Source organism: Melanostigma gelatinosum, assembly GCF_949748355.1.
Source record: "Melanostigma gelatinosum genome assembly, chromosome: 4".
Lineage (NCBI taxonomy): Eukaryota > Metazoa > Chordata > Actinopteri > Perciformes > Zoarcidae > Melanostigma > Melanostigma gelatinosum.
Window position 1 is genome coordinate 30,436,723 of NC_136637.1, and position 18,079 is coordinate 30,454,801.

Below are 18,079 nucleotides of genomic sequence, written 5' to 3' on the forward strand. Positions count from 1 at the left end.
TTGATAGAACAGACAGGAGAACCAGCACGGGAGCAAAGTGATGTTCTGCTGTGGACGTATGTTCACTCCTCACAGAATGTGTTGAGTGACTTCAGTGAATCTGGACTTTAAAACACTAAAGTCTCACACGAGTCTCTCAGGAGTCTAACATACGTCCACAGCAGAACATTACTCTGAGCTGGTTCTCCCGTCTGATGCTGCTGAAGAGTGGATCAGCACATTACGTGCATATGTTCACCTTTCTCTCAGATATGAGCCCATTTAAATGAGTTCATCCACCACCTGTCTGCTCTCACATCTCCTGCAGAGCTCCCTGTTGTTGTGTTGTCTGTCGTCTCAGCGCTGATGTCATGATGATGAGCAGCAGATGTCCCGCTGGATTGTCAGGGGGTCACGTTTGCCTTTGGTTGAGATGTGACTGAGTGACTTGTGGGTCAGGACTGTTTGACGTGCTGAGGAGAGACATGTGCAGAATGTGAAGAGTCACTTTAAACATCACATCCTGTGTGCTGCAGTGTTAGTTTTTCATTTCCTTGGAAGCTTCATTCCCATGTTCTTCTCCTCAGCGACCTGCTCCGTGAGCTCGTGATGTGACGGTTCTGTGTGGTTGCAGGTGGTGACCGGGTCGGGCCGTCAGGAGGCCCAGAAGACCGACGGCGAGTACCGGAAGCTGTTCGACTTGTCCCTGCAGGGCATCCAGCTGCTGTCCCAGTGGAGCGCTCACGTCATGGAAGTGGTGAGGAAGACTCAACACATGGACGGATCGGCTCTGTTGAGGCTGACCGTTCATTGAGCGTGTTGACGTTCTCCATCACTGCAGAGGTCTTCAGGCTCAGTTAGGAGTTCAGAGACACGCCGAACATTGTCCTTCATGCAGCGGCCAGTTGAGATGTTTTTCCTCCATAACTCGTCTTCTGTCAGACCAGAGGAGACAAAACATTTATTTTATACTTTCTGTTTACGTCTGTAGAGTTCTACTAAATTCACCAAACGTCACCATTGCATCATGCCTCATTTGCATATTTAAACATCACATTTCATCGATCTTGTAACACAATAAATAGTCCTTAGTGTGAGTGGTGAAGGTTCAGGGTGATATCTATGAGGTCGGATGTAGTTTCTCCTCTTCAGTGCTGCTGTTGCTCGTGGCTCTAATATGAAGTGAGTTTGATGTTGGTCCCATCTCTCCCAGTACTCCTGGAAACTGGTTCATCCGACCGATAAATACTCCAACAAAGAGTGTCCCGACAACGCCGAGGAGTACGAGAGAGCCACCAGATACAACTACACGTGCGAGGAGAAGTTTGCTCTGGTGGAGGTCAGTGATGACGTCACCACCACCATCATCATCATCATCATCACGCGTTACGAGTCGTCTGGTTCAACGCGTCGTGTGTTTGCAGGTGATGGCGATGATAAAGGGGCTGCAGGTGCTGATGGGGCGCATGGAGAGCGTGTTCAATCACGCCATCCGTCACACCATCTTCTCGGCTCTGCAGGACTTCGCTCAGGTGACTCTGCGCGACCCGCTGCGCCAGGCCATCAAGAAGAAGAAGAACGTCATCCAGAGGTACGCGGGTCTCAGCTGCAGGACCGGTAACGCCGTCACCCGAACACGGTGGTGCATGTGTGAACTATCGAACTCTGTTGGTCCTCTGTCTGCAGCGTCCTCCAGGCCATCAGGAAGACGGTGTGTGACTGGGAGACCGGCCGAGAGCCCCACAACGACCCGGCGCTCCGCGGGGAAAAGGATCCAAAGGGCGGCTTTGATATCAAGGTTCCTCGCCGGGCGGTGGGCCCCTCCAGCACTCAGGTCTCAGCTCCACGGCGCCGCATGTCAAAACCGGACTGAAGCTTTGTTTGAACTCGCACTTGGCGCCGTAGCGTGAACGGAGGCGTTTAAAGTCTTCGTATAATCCATCGACATGTAAATCGTGTTTTTAACTATTTGCGACAGTAATTGGTGCGCGCCGGCTTCACCGCTGCGAGTTTGAACAAAACTTTAACTTTAACAACTTGAAGATCATTTATTTTACAGGATCTGGTTTCTTCTAACTGTTCATTGTTATGAGACGTAGAATTAAGTGATTTGAATGAAAAATCACAATTTCAAGCTTCACTTTGTATTTCCTGACAGAAGCATCACACATGATGTGTTTAATGAATTCCAGAAAGTTGGAAATCTGACAATCATGTCTGTTTTTAAAGCTTCTGGTTCTGAAAAGTGGTTTAATTTTGGCGATTAAAAAAGAAAACTAAACTAAAACTTTCTTTTTAAAGCCACCTCAGGTTCCGGGGTTCAGAGGGTTAACAACACATTTGCTCTCGCTGGCCTTTCCCACTTTAGCTTCGGCTCATGAAGCTCACACGGCTCCGCTCAGTGATCAGAGAAGAGAGATATTATGAGCCGCTTCTCTCTTCTTCTGTTAATTAGCCTTCGCGTGCTCATGCAGCTCTATTTAAATCTACACGTGACGGAGCTGAGCACCACTCATCTGTGCTCTGCTGGATGCCGTCATGTGTTTGTTAGCGTCCTTTACGTTCTATGAAGCACACAGGTTCATCAGATTAGAGCTCATCTATTCCAGTCACCGTCTGTGTTCATCTCAGAGGTGTTGTCCTCTGAGCTCGAGCGCTTTGTGATCAAAAAGGTTTTCTGTGATGGAAAGAGCAGAAAAAAAGAGACAAAACGCATTCCTGTTAAAAGTGCTTTTAAATGACGTGGAAGAGATGAGAATTCAGGAGTTACAGGACGTGTGATGGAGCGAATGAATCCACCAGATAACACAGAGCTGCCGTCCAACAGGAAGTCATCGTCACTGGTTCCAGACGTCTGAACTAAAACACATTCATGTCCACGTCCGTCCCTGCAGCTCTACATGGTGAGGACCATGCTGGAGTCTCTCATCGCAGACAAAAGTGGCTCCAAGAAGACTCTGCGCAGCGGCCTGGACGGCCCCGCCATCCTGGACATGGAGCGGTTCCACCGCGAGTCCTTCTTCTACACTCACCTGCTGAACTTCAGCGGTGAGTGAAGAGCAGCAGTCTGAGCTCTCGCTTTGCTTTACGGGATTAACCCGTAGATATTACAGATGAATTATGACGTTCCTAACACGAGCTCTAAGCTCATTATTATACTTCACTAACAACAACGATGAAGAGATTTATTTAATTCAATACAAATACAATCTTCTATTTCCTGATCATTTGAATTGAACTATGAATCCTGATTAAGTAGATGAGTCGATGATGAGAATAAACATTTGAGTTCATTTGCTGTCGGCCGAACAGACGTATTCTAGTTCGTCGTGTAAACTGATATTTCCTGTGACGGTAATCGTGACCTCATCGTTCCATATTGTGCCGTCCGTGAATAGATGAAGAGTTTGTGCTCCTCTCCTCTTCCTCGGTGCAGAGACCCTGCAGCAGTGCTGTGATCTCTCTCAGCTCTGGTTCAGGGAGTTCTTCCTGGAGCTCACCATGGGCCGCAGGATCCAGTTCCCCATCGAGATGTCCATGCCCTGGATCCTCACCGACCACATCCTGGAGACCAAGGAGGCGTCCATGATGGAGTGAGTGCCTCCTCACTGGTCGATGTCATTTATTCCACAGGTGTTATTCAATAGCTTCATATAAGTGTCCCAACGCAACCACAGACTGTATTGCGTTATCATTTGAAGATAAAGTGAGAACAACGTACACATGTGGTCAAAGTAAAGATCAGAGATCAACGTGTGCTCTCTCAGCGTGAACAACAGGACGTAAACACGAGGGCAGACGCTGGCGGAGCTCATCCAGAAGCAGAATAAGGGAGAAGTAGTGATCGATATTCACTGATCCTGCACACTGATGATGCTGGTGGATGAACAGCGAGCGTGATATTGAGTCATGTAGTGTTTAGAGGAGACGGAGAGATACAAAGGTCACTGTGTCACACCATCACATCAGACGAATCAAAAACAAGTCCTTGGATCTGTTGATGATGTCACGCCTTCCCTCTGCAGGTACGTGCTGTATCCTCTGGATCTGTACAACGACAGCGCTCACTACGCGCTCACCAAGTTCAAGAAGCAGTTCCTCTACGACGAGATCGAGGCCGAGGTAATCGCTCTTCTGCTAGTGTGGACGTGATGGAGCAGGAAGTCCTCCGTCTTCTCAGCCTCGCGTGCTCCTTCAGAGCTCTCGTCGTTTTGAAGTAACTGCTCATAGAATCCAGCTCACGCAGCGATGAGCTGAGTGTTTGTGTTCTCTACATGTTCACGTCTACCAATAGAACCGACAGCAGACGGTCCAGCATGCGACTCGGTGTCAAAGACTATTAATAATGTTTTTATAGCAGTTTAATGGAGAGCGTCAGGCAGGTTCACAGGTTGAGACGTGTTCATTTCAACCTCTTGTGTCTTTCAGGTGAACTTGTGCTTCGACCAGTTCGTCTACAAGCTGGCGGATCAGATCTTTGCGTACTACAAGATCCTAGCAGGAAGGTGACATGGCTCTTTACATACATGTCTGAAAGCATCTGTGACTGAAGGAGGTCGAGGAGAGGAGAGGAGAGGGGAGAGGAGAGGAGAGGAGAGGGGAGGAAAAGAGAGGGGAGAGGAGAGGAGAGGGGAGGAGAGGAGAGGGGAGGAGAGGAGAGGGGAGGGGGGAGAGGAGAGGGCAGAGGAGAGGGGAGGAGAGGAGGGGAGAGGGGAGGAGAGAGGAGAGGAGAGGGGAGGAAAAGAGAGGGGAGAGGAGAGGAGAGGGGAGGAGAGGAGAGGGGAGGAGAGGAGAGGGGAGGGGGGAGAGGAGAGGGCAGAGGAGAGGGGAGGAGAGGAGAGGAGAGGGGAGGAGAGGAGAGGGGAGGAGAGGAGAGGGGAGGGGGGAGAGGAGGGGAGGAGAGGAGAGGGCAGAGGAGAGGGGAGGAGAGGAGGGGAGAGGGGAGGAGAGAGGAGGGGAGGAAAGGAAAAGAGAGGAGAGGAGGAGGACAGGAGAGGGGAGGGGAGGAAAGGGAGAGGAGAGGAGAGAGGCTGGAACATGTCAATAGTTTAATATTTATAACACGTAGAGACTTCACACTTGTAGCAACATGTTATTATTATGATATTATGACGTATAGATTCCGTTGTTTGCCGATCTTTTTTCAGGATTGACGTCATCGTAACTGTTATTCTGCACTGAAGACATGTTCTAGTTCTCTCTACTTCTGGTCATGATGGTTCTGGTTCATAGAGGAGCAGAACTTTATACGACGGAGAGAAACGTCCCGAACCTGCTCTGCTGTTTGCTGGTTGAGCTCGTGTACCAGTGACTCAACTCTTCCTCTCTTCCACCACCAACTCTTCCTCAGTCTCCTGCTGGACAAACGTCTGAGGACCGACTGTAAGAACCAAGGGGCCAACATCCCCTGGCCGGCCTCCAACCGCTACGAGACGCTGCTGAAGCAGCGCCACGTCCAGGTACACAACAACAACAACAACACCACCACTCTCGCCTCCGCCCCCCCGCTGTGCCTCACTAACGCCTCTGTGGATCTCAGCTTCTAGGCCGCTCCATCGACCTGAACAGACTCATCACTCAGAGGATTTCCGCCGCCCTCTACAAGTCTCTGGAGCTCGCCATCAACCGCTTCGAGAGCGAGGACCTCACCTCCATCATGGTGCGTTTCACTTCTATCTTCTTTAGAATGGACAACATCCTTGCTGTTGTTTTCTACGGGCTGTTGTGGACTGTTTTTAATCTGTGTGGTCAAAAGGAGCTGGAAGGTCTCCTGGACATCAACCGCATGACGCACAAGCTGCTCAGTAAGTTCCTGACCCTGGACAGCATGGACGCCATGTTCCGGGAGGCCAACCACAACGTGTCGGCCCCGTACGGACGGATCACCCTGCACGTCTTCTGGGAGCTCAACTACGACTTCCTGCCCAACTACTGCTACAACGGCTCCACCAACAGGTACGCACGCACGCACGCACGCACGCACGCACGCACGCACGCACGCACGCACGCACGCACGCACGCACGCTCGCTGTAACCCCTGATGTTGGTTTCTCATGAATCTCTTGTCGGATGTTTCCAGGTTCGTGCGCACCGTCCTGCCGTTCTCTCAGGAGTTCCAGAGGGACAAGCAGCCCAACGCTCAGCCCCAGTACCTGTACGGGTCAAAGGTCAGGACGCTTTGTTTTGTTGGATGTACGGGTCAAAGGTCAGGACGCTTTGTTTTGTTGGATGTACGGGTCAAAGGTCAGGACGCTTTGTTTTGTTGGATGTACGGGTCAAAGGTCAGGACGCTTTGTTTTGTTGGATGTACGGGTCAAAGGTCAGGACGCTTTGTTTTGTTGGATGTACGGGTCAAAGGTCAGGACGCTTTGTTTTGTTGGATGTACGGGTCAAAGGTCAGGACGCTTTGTTTTGTTGGATGTACGGGTCAAAGGTCAGGACGCTTTGTTTTGTTGGATGTACGGGTCAAAGGTCAGGACGCTTTGTTTTGTTGGATGTACGGGTCAAAGGTCAGGACGCTTTGTTTTGTTGGATGTACGGGTCAAAGGTCAGGACGCTTTGTTTTGTTGGATGTACGGGTCAAAGGTCAGGACGCTTTGTTTTGTTGGATGCACGGGTCAAAGGTCAGGACGCTTTGTTTTGTTGGATGTACGGGTCAAAGGTCAGGACGCTTTGTTTTGTTGGATGTACGGGTCAAAGGTCAGGACGCTTTGTTTTGTTGGATGTACGGGTCAAAGGTCAGGACGCTTTGTTTTGTTGGATGTACGGGTCAAAGGTCAGGACGCTTTGTTTTGTTGGATGCACGGGTCAAAGGTCAGGACGCTTTGTTTTGTTGGATGTACGGGTCAAAGGTCAGGACGCTTTGTTTTGTTGGATGTACGGGTCAAAGGTCAGGACGCTTTGTTTTGTTGGATGTACGGGTCAAAGGTCAGGACGCTTTGTTTTGTTGGATGTACGGGTCAAAGGTCAGGACGCTTTGTTTTGTTGGATGTACGGGTCAAAGGTCAGGACGCTTTGTTTTGTTGGATGCACGGGTCAAAGGTCAGGACGCTTTGTTTTGTTGGATGTACGGGTCAAAGGTCAGGACGCTTTGTTTTGTTGGATGTACGGGTCAAAGGTCAGGACGCTTTGTTTTGTTGGATGTACGGGTCAAAGGTCAGGACGCTTTGTTTTGTTGGATGCACGGGTCAAAGGTCAGGACGCTTTGTTTTGTTGGATGTACGGGTCAAAGGTCAGGACGCTTTGTTTTGTTGGATGTACGGGTCAAAGGTCAGGACGCTTTGTTTTGTTGGATGCACGGGTCAAAGGTCAGGACGCTTTGTTTTGTTGGATGTACGGGTCAAAGGTCAGGACGCTTTGTTTTGTTGGATGTACGTTCTGGCATTGTGACGGACAGCTTGTAAAGATAAAAGATCCGCTGTTCAGACACAGTTATAGTTTTGTGTTTTGGAAATGATTCCAACTGTCTTGTATTAGAATTTGAACTTTCAACTGACACACTGTGTGTGTGTGTGTGTGTGTGTGTGTGTGTGTGTGTGTGTGTGTGTGTGTGTGTGTGTGTGTTCTTTAATCTTTGATACACAGAACAAGATAGATTGTGTCTCTATAAAGGATCTAAGGGAGTGGAAAGAAAAGACTGCAATGTTAATTTTCCATGATAAAGTAACGTGTGTGTGTGTGTGTGCAAAAGTATTCAGATTTACATTGTACATATTGTAAATAGTATTTTTTTTTAACATTTTTTATTGTGATTTCTTTTCAACGGACTAAAACAAAAGTTGAATGAACATTGACGAGGCTGTTGACTATGAGCACTATGAGGTTGTGGTGAAGAGTCGAGGATGATGGAGAGTGCGTGCTGATATGAATAATGTGTCGGTAGAGGATGATGGAGAGTGCGTGCTGATATGAATAATGTGTCAGTAGAGGATGATGGAGAGTGCGTCTGATATGAATAATGTGTCGGTAGAGGATGATGGAGAGTGCGTGCTGATATGAATAATGTGTCAGTAGAGGATGATGGAGAGTGCGTCTGATATGAATAATGTGTCGGTAGAGGATGATGGAGAGTGCGTGCTGATAAGAGCAGAGGATAAGTGAGTCAGGAGGGTTGGCGTGTTTAGTCTTCTCCACGACACCTTCAGGGCTCCGTAGAGTCCCGTCAGCGGCTGAAGGAGCTCGGGGGCAGGAACAATGCTACGATGACCTCAATCCGGCTGGTTCACGCTGCCAGACATCTCGTGGTCCTGGGTAATTATGTGGCCGGCGGTCTGCGTGGACAGGAGGGGGGGGGCTGGATCATGTCCTCGCCGGTGCGTCTGGGAGCGTACAGGCGCCCGGATCCGGACATGTCCCGGCGGCCGTCGGGGACGGAGCACACGGTGCGCAGGCACCCCCACAGCAGGATGCCCAGCAGCAGGTCAGCCGCACGCCCACGGCGAGCTCCCAGCCCGTCCGGTCGTGACCCTCGCCGCCGTCGCTCGGCGTGCTGAACAGCCGGCACTGGTCTCGCACCGGATTGGCCGCCTGGCACGTCACACACAGGAAGTAGGCGGTCTGCGGGAGCAGGGCGGCCAGGTGCGCGCTGGTCTGGCTGACGGGGAGCGCTCGTAGCCCATCATCAGGTTGGTCCGGTTGGGGTCGTACATGACGCTGTAGAAGGTGTCCGGGCAGCCGGGGGACGACGGCCAGCTCACTCGGGCCGAGGTGGAGGACACGTTGTAGACCGCCACCCCCATGATGCAAGGCGGTTCCTGGTCCTCCGTCTGTCAGCTGGTCGCTCAGGTCTTTGTGTTCTCACGGTGGGGAAGTGAACTGGAGGAGAGAGACAGACACACAGTTAGACACAGAGGAGTCCGTCTCTCTCGAGTGAAAATAGCAGTCTGTCAGCGTTCGGTGTTTTTGATCACAGCACCTTAATGAAGACGGTTCATTTCTAATCTGAGAAATGAACCAAAGAGAAGTGTTCATCCCCGTCTCTCCTCTCTCCTGCAGACCTTGAACCTGGCGTACAGCAGCATCTTCAGCACCTACAGGAACTTCGTGGGCCCCCCCCACATCAAGGTGATGTGCCGGCTGCTGGGTTACCAGGGCATCGCCGTGGTGATGGAGGAGCTGCTGAAGGTGGTCAAGAGCCTGGTGAGTGCTCCAGGAAGGCGTGTTCCAACCCCAGAGAGCACGTCTTCTTCAAACGATCGCTGAAACGACACCGTTTATCACAGACGGAAGCCGTGAAGACAGACATTATCGACTGACTTTCATCTTTACGACGGTCCGTGAACACGTCATGTGTGACGATTGGTTCCGTCATAAAGCGCAACGAAGCGAAGATTAAAATAGTCTCATTTAACATTTCACTCCAAATAACCAGATTGTGTAAAAACATGAAAGTGTGAGCTCCTCAGAGAAACTATGACGTCATGATGGATTCATCTGAGACCAACAGTCATGTGACAACAAGGAGGAGAAACTCTGACTGAACTACAGGAAGTGAACACAGAGCAGAGCAGAGAGGAGAGGAGAGAAGGGAGAGGAGAGGAGGAGAGAGAGGAGAGGAGAGGAGGGGGGGAGAGGAGAGGAGAGAGGGGGGAGGGGGGGGAGAGGGGTTGTAAATATGTGAACAGTTTAATGTATATAACGCGTAGAGCGCACGTTATTGTCGAACATTAGGATCACTTGTGGACTCTTGGAAACATGTTGAATATATTGATTCTATTGTTTGCCAATATTTGTGCACCAAAGACATGTTGTGGTTCTGGTTCTATAGAGATGAAGGACTTGATGTTACAGAGAGAAATGTAACAGCAGCATCAAGCTGCTTTGTGTTCAGAGGGTTAACAGAACATGGTTTCATCTTAAATATCATTATTATTATGATTGATGAGCCGTGAAGCTGCTGCTCATTGCTCTCCGTCTCCGCTGCAGCTTCAGGGAACCATCATGCAGTACGTGAAGACTCTGATGGAGGTGATGCCCAAGATCTGCCGACTCCCCCGCCACGAGTACGGCTCCCCAGGTACCGACCAATCAATGAGCAGAGTCATGAGAGCAGCAGGAGGGTCTTCACTTTACACTTTATCACATTAACTTCCATCCGAAATGATTTCAATGATTCTTCTCTACATCTTCTAAAGGTGGAATAAGAAACTGCACAAAACAGTTACAGCTGGCCAACTGCGATCACAGGAAGCTCCGTGTTTATTCTCTTCAAATGTCATTTAGAGTGTCATATTGTGTCATATTGTGTCATATTGTGTCATATTGTGGCATATTGTGTCATATTGTGGCATATTGTGTCATATTGTGGCATATTGTGTCATATTGTGGCATATTGTGTCATATTGTGTCATATTGTGTCATATTGTGTCATATTGTGTCGCTGCGGGGACGTAGTGGCCGACGCGTCATCTTCTATCGACTGAACGTAGAACATATGATCAGAGAAGCCAGCTGAGCTGACGGTAACGGAGTTTACCTGCGCTACCGGCCGTGACTCGTCCTTTGTTCCCAGGGATCCTGGAGTTCTTCCACCACCAGCTGAAGGACATCGTTGAGTACGCTGAGCTGAAGACGGTGTGTTTCCAGAACCTGAGGGAGGTCGGCAACGCCATGCTGTTCTGTCTGCTGAGCGAGCAGAGTCTGGTACGCTCCTGATAAGCACGAGGATGCATCTGATGTTCACTCGTTCACTCGTTCACACGTCGCTGTGTTCTTTCTCTCAGTCACAGGAAGAAGTCTGTGACTTGCTTCACGCTGCACCTTTTCAGAACATCCTTCCAAGAGTCCACGTCAAAGGTGAGAACCTCTCGTTCGTCTGGCCGAGCGGCTCAAACAGCAGCTGTGTCGACGGCATCGTTTAATACTGTAACGCAGCAAAGCTTCCACCGTGTTCACAGAAGAGTGACAGAAGTGCAAACGTCCCATTGTGTGTTCAACCATCAAGAGATGAGCAGCTCCAGATGAGGAGCGTGAAGGTTGATGCTGAAGCGTAAGCAGCAGTCTGCTCCAACAGCCTGCTGGGGAAGACGAAGGCTTGAGGTCCGTTCTTTAACGGTGTTTAGGATGCAGTGACATCTAGTGGTGAAGTTACAGATTACATCTCACCGCTCACTCCTCCCTTCACAAGCGTGTACAGAACTACGGTGGCCTTCAGGTGACACAAGGTGAAAGTCTGTTTGGTTTGACCTTCATGGGCTTCTGTAGAAACATGGCGGACTCCGCCTCCAGCTCCCTGTGTAGATATGAAGGACTCGTTGTGAAGGAGCGTTCACACCAAACGCAGCAGGAATTATCCGCGCGACGAGATTACAGATGAAGTCTACGAACAGACTCGCTGTGATTCGTGCGAGTTGAAATTTTTCAACTTCGGCAAAAAACAATGGCCGATAGCCGATAGCCTATCAGCGCTGAGATGCTCCTCCTGTCGTCACTGACGTCCTGCCGTTGAATCAGGAAACGCATCGTGTGCCCGTCTGAGTTCACCAGAGCTCCACGATGCCTCATGTCAGCGGAGACGAACTGAACCAGACGGCACAAACGATCAATAACGCTGCCGTGTTCACGCCGACACGGCGTTATGTTGAGTGTTGATGGAGCTGCTACAGTGTTAGCTTAGCCTGTTGTTTACAGACCTGCGTCATTACACAGTTATTTCATGCGTGCGTGTTTGCGTGTGTGTGCGTGCGTGTGTGTGCGTGTGTGTGTGCGTGTGTGTGTGTGCGTGTGTGTGTGCGTGTTTGTGTGCGTGTGTGTGTGTGCGTGTGTGTGTGCGTGTTTGTGTGCGTGTGTGTGTGTGTGTGCGCGTGCGTGTGTGCGTGTGTGTGAGAGTGTGAGTGTGTGTGTGTGTGTGTGTGTGTGTGAGTGTGAGTGTGTGTGAGAGTGTGAGTGTGTGTGTGTGTGGTCCCAGAGGACGACGCTACTGTTGACGATAATGTAAATGATCTGCGGACTCATCCTGTGTTGTCGCTTCACTGTGTGCAGAGGGAGAACGTCTGGACGCCAAGATGAAGCGCCTGGAGACCAAATACACGGCGCTGCATCTGGTTCCGCTGATAGAACGTCTCGGTACTCCACAGGTACGGTCCCAGAACAACGGGACAGGAAGCCGTCGTCAGTTTAGAGACTGAGGCCTAATCCCAAATCTCCACACTCACTGAGTCCGTGAGGGTTTAGTTCTGTTGGGCTGCCGGGTCCTCCAGTGTCTGAGTCTCTCTGAACACGTTCTGTAAGTCTGCGTTCTACAGACTTTGCCCAAGGCAATTACCCACAATTCATAGCAATGTGACGTTAAACACAAGAAGAAATTAAAATAAAAAGGTAAACACGGCTATCCTAAACTGTAATTCAAAACCAGTGAAGTCAGGCTCCATGGTAACGTCGCTCAGCTGTTCATGTGATGCTTTTTAATGTTCTAGAGCAGCGGTTCCCAAACACCCCCTTCTACACCCCCCCCCCCCCCCCCTGAATAAAAATAAATAAAAGAAGCAACAGAGCCTTTTAAGCCTTCATAGCCGCATAAGAATCGGACCAATGAGAGAACAGTTTGCTGTTAAATGTTGCAGTGTGAACACAAACCGAACAAAGGAGCAACTGCAACAAAGCAAACGAACTGAAGGTGTGAAAACGCCCTGAAACACTGCAACAAAGTTTCAATAACTTTCAGTGACACAAGGCGTCACTTTTAAAGAGCAATACGGATGCGAGCACACACGCACAGGCTCAGAGGCAGATTATCACATTTAATTTACAATTAATGAGCGACTAATGCAGCCAGGATGTCTTCGGACAAAGCATCGATGCGGCGACACAGTGTTGTTGGACACCGGGATCATGCACAACTTTTTTGCTTCTTTCTCCCCAATCATACATTCCACCATCTCTCTGGCAGCTGGCGAGCTCACGTCTTCAGTGATTGTGTGCGGTAGCCCCTTTCTCGCTATTCTGTAACCAGATATGAAGCCTGTAGTGCGTCATTTATAGACCAACACATGAATGAGACTCCAGTTGTTTTTGGCTGTTTTGTAACTCCTCCAATGATTCGATATTAAAATATGTAAGGGGCTTTTGACTTGCACTGGCATGCTTGGTGTTCAGGTGGCAACGTAAATAAGAGCTTCAGACTGTTAGCCAGAACCTCACTGCACACCACGCACTGTGGCTTTGGGGAATCTGCGTTGCCAATCCAAGTGAAGCCCAGACACAGAGACTTTTCATCATATTTCCTCTTTTTTTCCCAGTCTGATGCTCACTCTCGTTTCCTCTTTTTCACCTTGACTCCGCGATGGGCCGATGTGCTCCCGACTTGTCTGTGCTATCCCTTCCTCCTTCCTCCGTCTCATCTTCCTCTGACTCTGGCTCGATTTCTTCTCCCGGTCTCTCCCCAACGCACCTCTCCGTTCCCCTCGCCTCCGATTCCTCTCTCTCTCTCTGTCCCTCTCTCTCTCTCTCTCTGTCTCTCTCTCTCTCTCTCTCTCTCTCTGTCTCTCTCTCTGTCCCTCTCTCTCTCTCTCTCTCTCTCTCTCTCTCTCTCTCTCTGTCCCTCTCTCTCTCTCTGTCTCTCTCTCTCTCTCTCTCTGTCCCTCTCTCTCTCCCTCTCTCTCTCTCTCTCTCTCTCTCTCTCTCTCTCTCTGTCTGTCTGTCTGTCTGTCTGTCTGTCTGTCTGTCTGTCTGTCTGTCTGTCTGTCTGTCTGTCTGTCTGTCTGTCTGTCTGTCTGTCTGTCTGTCTGTCTGTCTGTCTGTCTGTCTGTCTGTCTGTCTGTCTGTCTGTCTGTCTGTCTGTCTGTCTCTGTCTCTGTCTCTGTCTCTGTCTCTCTCTCTGTCTCTGTCTCTCTCTCTCTCTCTGTCTCTCTCTCTCTCTCTCTCTGAGCGGAAGCAGGTGTGCGGAGCTGCAGGAGCGGAGGTTTTGAGAGCGATAGTTAAAGTGTTTTTCGACATTTCTCTTCGTTGGGTATGATGGTGTAGTGGGGTGTGCAGGGTTCACGGGTTTTGTTTGCGTACTTTTATCGGGTTTTTGGGTCTTTTTTGTGAGCGGAGTGCAGCCGGGCAGCAGGTGCTGTCGGCGTGCTAACCGCTAGCATGCGCCTGACGGAGCTAACCAGAGAACACGGCGTGAAGATACCGCCGCCGCTGTTCGGGTGTTCGTTGGAGGAGATCAGTTTGGCAGTGGGTGAACTTGTCGGCCACAGCCACGTGAAGTCCGCAGCACGGATGAACAGCGCGGTGGTCATCTTTTTGGTGAAAGTCACTGTGTCCAACGTGCCACCATTCATAACGGGCGCTGCCATCGCCAAAGAGCTGTCCAAGCATGGGAAGTTGGTGTCTCCGGTGATAAGGATGCCCTGTGGATTTCAGTCTCCGCTGTTGCGACACGTGTCGTCTCACAGGAGGCATGCTTTCATGGTCCCCAGTGACAGGAGCAGGGCAGTCAACCTCAGCTTCAAGATCACTGTGGGCGATTTTGACTACGTCATCTTTGCAAAGACGAACGATTTTAAATGTTACAGCTGTGGGAGAGAAGGACATCTGAGCAGAGCTTGTCCTGGGGAACACGGCTCAAACAAGGACCAGAACCAGGGAGGTACTGAGGCCAGAGGGGACAAGCAGGACGGACAAGAGGGAACAGGTGGAGCACGGGAGGTGAGGGTGGGGGTGACGGGTGGGGCTCAGGAGGGGGGAGTGGAGGTGACAGGTGGGACCCAGGAGGCGAGAGTGGAGGAGGCGGGTGGGGTACAGGAGGTGAGAGTGGAGGTGACAGGTGGGGTACAGGAGGTGAGAGCGGAGGTGACGGGTGGGGTACAGGAGGTGAGAGTGGAGGTGACAGGTGGGGTACAGGAGGTGAGAGCGGAGGTGACGGGTGGGGTACAGGAGGTGAGAGCGGAGGTGACGGGTGGGGTACAGCAGGTGAGGGAGAGTACTGGAGGACAGGTGGAGGCAGGTAGGGAGGTGGCCATGGAAGCAGACGAGGAGCAGCTCAAGGCCCCTCAGCTGAAGAGGAAACAGCGAGGAGGCAGAGGAAGCTCACAGGCCAAGAAAGTGGCACCTACAGAGAGTGGAGGAGCAGCCGAGTGCGAGTCCAGGCCGGAAGAAGACCCTGAGTCCGGTTGGGAGGACTCTGAGTCCAGTCAGGAGGAGAACTCTGCTGCAAACAGTGAGCCCTCTACACACGGTGCTGGCAGCTCTCGGGGCTCTGGAGGCTACAGCGTGGAGGAGATCAAGGAGTTTCTGAGGCGGAGTAAGAACGTGAGAAAAGTCAGAGTGGAGGACTACCTCTCTGACAAGGAGCAGCTCTCCAGCTCTGCCAGGTCTCACATGAGGAGCAAGGACAGAGGAGGTCTCACGAAGCAGGAAGGATACAGACTAAAGAAAATAGTTCACAAAGTGAACAGAGAACTGGACAAAAGTGGGCGCTGAGTGAGAGTCAGCTCTCAGCCTGCAGACAATTAAAGACACGTTCATGTTTGATGGACCGTAGTTGTTGAACAGTTTTGAATGATAATGTATCGTGTTCAGGAAAAGGTTGAACTGATTGTAGCAGTTTAGCGATGTTTTGTTTGCTCATATGACTTGAGGAAGGAAAAAAACAACAAAAAAACGTAAAATAAAGGTTTGTTAAAAAATCAAAAAAAAAAAATCTCTCTCTCTCTCTCTATCTCTCTGTCTCTGTCTCTGTCTCTCTCTCTGTCTCTCTCTCTCTCTGTCTCTGTCTCTGTCTCTGTCTCTGTCTCTCTCTCTCTCTCCTCTTTTACGACCGATAGCTTCAGATGTCCCACCTGACAGTTTCCCCGATTTCAGCCAGTTTATCATATTTGCATGAATGTTGCTGAATGCATGAAGTTCGCTGTTAGCTGACGTTAGCCGCACAAGCTAGGCTCGCTAGTGTGTACGACTGGCGGCAGGCGGTAAGTCTGCCAGAAGGAGCTCAAGTGCATTTATTAAATTGTACGTTTTTAATTTTAAATCTATCTAATCTAATATTATTACACCATCAGACCGCCATTACACTTTTCCTCTCGCGCACCCCCAGGGGTGCACCACACTTTGGGAATCCCTGTTCTAGAGCATGACATGACATTTAGGAGCTTCTTGTCACAGCGTAGGAAAGCACATCGCTATCAACAGATAATCACCACCAACCACAGACTGAATGTAGGAAGTGGAAGTAACGACCACTTTAAGGCCTCGAGTTCAGCATTTTGGCTGCATTTTTGCAACCGGTGAACAGGAAGTGATCATATCTGGACTGAGGAGTGACGTAGAGACGCCGTATACTCTCTCTGGTGTCGACCTGTCAATCAGCGTGTAGCCCCGCCCTAAAGCATCCCCTGCTTTATGGTCTGTGTGACTCTAAATGGAGCATAATGTACTAAATGAACATCATGCTGTATTGAAGAAGACTTGAAACTAGAGATTGAGACATAAACTCATGTTTACAATGTTTACTGAGGTAATAAATCAAGAGAGAAGTAGAGTCATTTTCTATAGACTTCTATACAACCAGAGGAGTCGCCCCCTGGTGGACACTAGAGAGAATGCAGCTTTAACACTTCATCAACAATGAATCGTCTCACTTCTCTTTCAGCAAATTGCGATCGCTCGTGAGGGCGACCTTCTGACCAAAGAGCGTCTGTGCTGTGGTCTGTCGATGTTCGAGGTCATCCTCACGCGGGTCAGAGGCTTCCTGGACGACCCCATCTGGCGCGGACCGCTGCCCAGCAACGGAGTGATGCACGTGGACGAGTGCGTGGAGTTCCACCGTCTCTGGAGCGCCATGCAGTTTGTTTACTGCATCCCAGTGGGGGCCCACGAGTTCACAGTGGAGTGAGTACAGCAGTAAACACACACACACACACACACACACACACACACACACACACACACACACACACACACACACACCTGCAGAACATGTGATTTAACCCTCTGAGCCCCAGAACACACCAGCAGGATGGAAAAGCATGTTTTATTTTAAACAATCGCCAAAAGTACACCGTTCCTCAGAGGAGAGGCTGGAAGGATGAAGATGTAAATAGTTCAATGAATATAACACGTGGAGCCTCCAGTGTTAGTGTCTGTAACTCTTCTGTTAATCGTCTTTAACTCGTCTAACTCGTCATTAACTCGTCTAACTCGTCATTAACTCGTCATTAACTCGTCAGTAACTCGTCTGTAACTCGTCTGTAACTCGTCTGTAACTCGTCTGTAACTCGTCTGTAACTCGTCATTAACTCGTCTGTAACTCGTCTGTAACTCGTCATTAACTCGTCATTAACTCGTCTGTAACTCGTCTGTAACTCGTCTGTAACTCGTCAGTAACTCGTCTGTAACTCGTCTGTAACTCGTCAGTAACTCGTCATTAACTCGTCATTAACTCGTCTGTAACTCGTCATTAACTCGTCATTAACTCGTCTGTAACTCGTCTGTAACTCGTCTGTAACTCGTCATTAACTCGTCTGTAACTCGTCTGTAACTCGTCATTAACTCGTCATTAACTCGTCTGTAACTCGTCTGTAACTCGTCTGTAACTCGTCATTAACCCGTCATTAACTCGTCATTAACTCGTCCTTAACCCGTCATTAACTCGTCTTTAACTCGTCCTTAACCCGTCATTAACTCGTCATTAACTCGTCTGTAACTCGTCTGTAACTAGTCATTAACCCGTCATTAACTCGTCATTAACTCGTCCTTAACCCGTCATTAACTCGTCTTTAACTCGTCCTTAACCCGTCATTAACTCGTCATTAACTCGTCTGTAACTCGTCTGTAACTAGTCATTAACCCGTCATTAACTCGTCATTAACTCATCATTAACTCGTCATTAACTCGTCTGTAACTAGTCATTAACCCGTCATTAACTCGTCATTAACTCATCATTAACTCGTCATTAACTCGTCTGTAACTCGTCATTAACTCGTCATTAACTCGTCATTAACCCGTCATTAACTCGTCTGTAACTCGTCATTAACCCGTCATTAACTCGTCATTAACCCGTCATTAACTCGTCTTTAACTCGTCTGTAACTCGTCATTAACCCGTCATTAACTCGTCATTAACCCGTCATTAACTCGTCATTAACTCGTCTGTAACTCGTCATTAACCCGTCATT

At 49.7% G+C, this 18,079-nt stretch overlaps 2 protein-coding genes across 3 annotated transcripts in view; one reads left to right on the plus strand and one right to left on the minus strand.

Annotated features, from left to right (window-relative positions):
* The window catches only part of cyfip1 (cytoplasmic FMR1 interacting protein 1), a 41,331-nt gene that overhangs the window by 21,928 nt on the left and 1,324 nt on the right, over window positions 1–18,079 (plus strand). For both annotated transcript variants that reach the window (XM_079267159.1, XM_079267160.1), the window contains exons 12-29: window positions 614–736; window positions 1,193–1,318; window positions 1,404–1,570; window positions 1,666–1,813; window positions 2,874–3,027; window positions 3,416–3,572; window positions 4,005–4,101; window positions 4,408–4,484; window positions 5,330–5,438; window positions 5,519–5,638; window positions 5,735–5,934; window positions 6,059–6,146; window positions 8,974–9,117; window positions 9,904–9,994; window positions 10,490–10,620; window positions 10,701–10,773; window positions 11,959–12,053; window positions 16,556–16,794. In XM_079267159.1, coding sequence (XP_079123285.1) covers window positions 614–736; window positions 1,193–1,318; window positions 1,404–1,570; window positions 1,666–1,813; window positions 2,874–3,027; window positions 3,416–3,572; window positions 4,005–4,101; window positions 4,408–4,484; window positions 5,330–5,438; window positions 5,519–5,638; window positions 5,735–5,934; window positions 6,059–6,146; window positions 8,974–9,117; window positions 9,904–9,994; window positions 10,490–10,620; window positions 10,701–10,773; window positions 11,959–12,053; window positions 16,556–16,794 — 2,339 coding nt within the window. The remainder of the gene's footprint in view (window positions 1–613; window positions 737–1,192; window positions 1,319–1,403; window positions 1,571–1,665; window positions 1,814–2,873; window positions 3,028–3,415; window positions 3,573–4,004; window positions 4,102–4,407; window positions 4,485–5,329; window positions 5,439–5,518; window positions 5,639–5,734; window positions 5,935–6,058; window positions 6,147–8,973; window positions 9,118–9,903; window positions 9,995–10,489; window positions 10,621–10,700; window positions 10,774–11,958; window positions 12,054–16,555; window positions 16,795–18,079) is intronic.
* On the minus strand, window positions 8,267–8,739 carry fndc9 (fibronectin type III domain containing 9). Its single transcript, XM_079266746.1, is given in 2 exon segments — window positions 8,267–8,582; window positions 8,585–8,739. Coding segments are annotated over 2 exon segments (438 nt in total). The 5' UTR covers window positions 8,718–8,739; the 3' UTR covers window positions 8,267–8,277.